Genomic DNA, 1,675 nt, shown 5'->3' on the forward strand with positions numbered 1-1,675 from the left:
ATAGTTCTTGATTACTTTTTGATAAATAATTCGTTCTTATTGCGAAGTAGGAGCACTATTTATCAATCTGTAATAAAAGACGTGAGGAAATTCTGCCTTTTTTTAAAGACAAAAATTTTTGAGGCGAAATACCCAAAAAGAAGTTTGTAAAAAATGAATCCGCCTCAACAATATAGAACTTATCTACAAATTTTAAGTGATTTAACGCAATTTCGCTTTCATTAACCAATTAAGATTAGAAAAACTTGCATCTGCCTCCGTCATTGCAAGCAACCACTGTGGTTTGCGTACTTTTCAGCGAACTGAGATAAGGATAATGTGACTCAACCTGACCCCTACCTACCTGGAAAATGAACATTTTCGGTTTGCCCTTTAACTCGTTGCAGTCGATGAATTTCGTCCAGATTTTCCTGCACTGCAAGATACCATCCCTAGCGTACAATTCGTCCCCGGCCAACCCATGGGTGAGGAAGAAAATGAACAAGCTGTTGGTTTCTGCCAGGGACTCTTTGTCTCGGAGAACTTTTCAAATAAAAGTCTATATAGTTGGGCATATTTTAGGCCAATCGACTTGCCTTCATCTAATTTGGCGAGGACGTCTTCAACAGTGCCGTTTGAAAGAACATCATTCGCCCTGATGTTGAAGCCCATTCTTTGGAAGGTGTTAATGATAGCGATCACATCCTGGCGCGATCCGCTGCGGGTTTCCAGCCTGTGATCTTCCACTTTTCCAGTCGCATCGTTGCAAATTTTCAAGTTTCCAAATATTTCCTGATTGAAAATCACAATTCGCCCTGGATCGGTGCCTGCACGCTCATATTCGAATTCATCCAAGTTGAAGCGACGTGGTTCGATAAATTGCTCTGAAAGTGTTATAGTTTCAATTGGCACTTTCCAACAAATGCGTGTTGGAAACACTTACCGGTGGGTGTTTCTTTCGCAATTGTTGTCCTTACTTGACTCTGTCTTCGGACATTTTCTGCAACTTTTGGCTTAAATGACGTGGCATCTCGCTCGGTAATATTCATGTTCTTTGTTCTTGCTTTGTTCACCTGTCTGGTTCTGAACTGATTTCCTCAAACTGCAAAAAGTACAGTTGCATGGCTTTATCAGCGTTATCTTACAGATAGTGTATCTGCTGTTGATATTGGATTATTATTTTCAAATATGGAAAACTGTGGATAAAAGGAAAAAAATAAATTATGCTAAAATATCTTTCAAGCATACAGGGTGTCCGGTATTTGGAAATCTCGCAAACCCGCATTCCTCTGAAGACTGTAGAGCTTTTTTAAAAAATGTAGTTCTTCAGCTTTGACTGACTGTAGCAAAAAGTGTTTTACTTTTTATTCAAAAGCGCCCTATTTTGTATAGTTTCACTTAAAAGTACTGAGGAGCTGGAGGTCGGTTACGCCAAAAATTACGAGATCAATTTATGGCTTTGTGAAAATGTTATAAACACTTTTTCAGCGTCGAATTCGGGACAAAAACCGCAATAAATTCCTCCCGTTTTCCCCGAAAACCAGTAAGGTTTGCTCCAAAGCCGATCATCAAACTAAAAGTTTTTAGATAAGTTCTATATTGTTGAGGCGGATTCATTTTTTACAAACTTCTTTTTGGGTATTTCGCCTCAAAAATTTTCGTCTTTAAAAAAGACAGAAGTTCCTCACGTCTTTTA

The 1,675-nt window shown here is 38.6% G+C and overlaps 2 protein-coding genes across 3 annotated transcripts in view; one reads left to right on the forward strand and one right to left on the reverse strand.

The window, feature by feature from the left end:
• The window catches only part of LOC109541931 (E3 ubiquitin-protein ligase CBL-B), a 46,870-nt gene that overhangs the window by 36,418 nt on the left and 8,777 nt on the right, over positions 1-1,675 (forward strand). The window lies entirely within an intron of this gene.
• On the reverse strand, positions 344-1,150 carry LOC109541949 (caspase-7; the record flags this gene model as incomplete). The annotated part of the gene is given in 3 exon segments (XM_019910953.2): positions 344-522; positions 576-863; positions 923-1,150. Coding segments are annotated over 3 exon segments (573 nt in total), but the record flags the coding sequence as incomplete, so codon positions are not given.

This window comes from Dendroctonus ponderosae, unplaced genomic scaffold (assembly GCF_020466585.1).
Source record: "Dendroctonus ponderosae isolate FM_Combo_2020 unplaced genomic scaffold, Dpon_F_20191213v2 Dpon_F_20191213_8, whole genome shotgun sequence".
Lineage (NCBI taxonomy): Eukaryota > Metazoa > Arthropoda > Insecta > Coleoptera > Curculionidae > Dendroctonus > Dendroctonus ponderosae.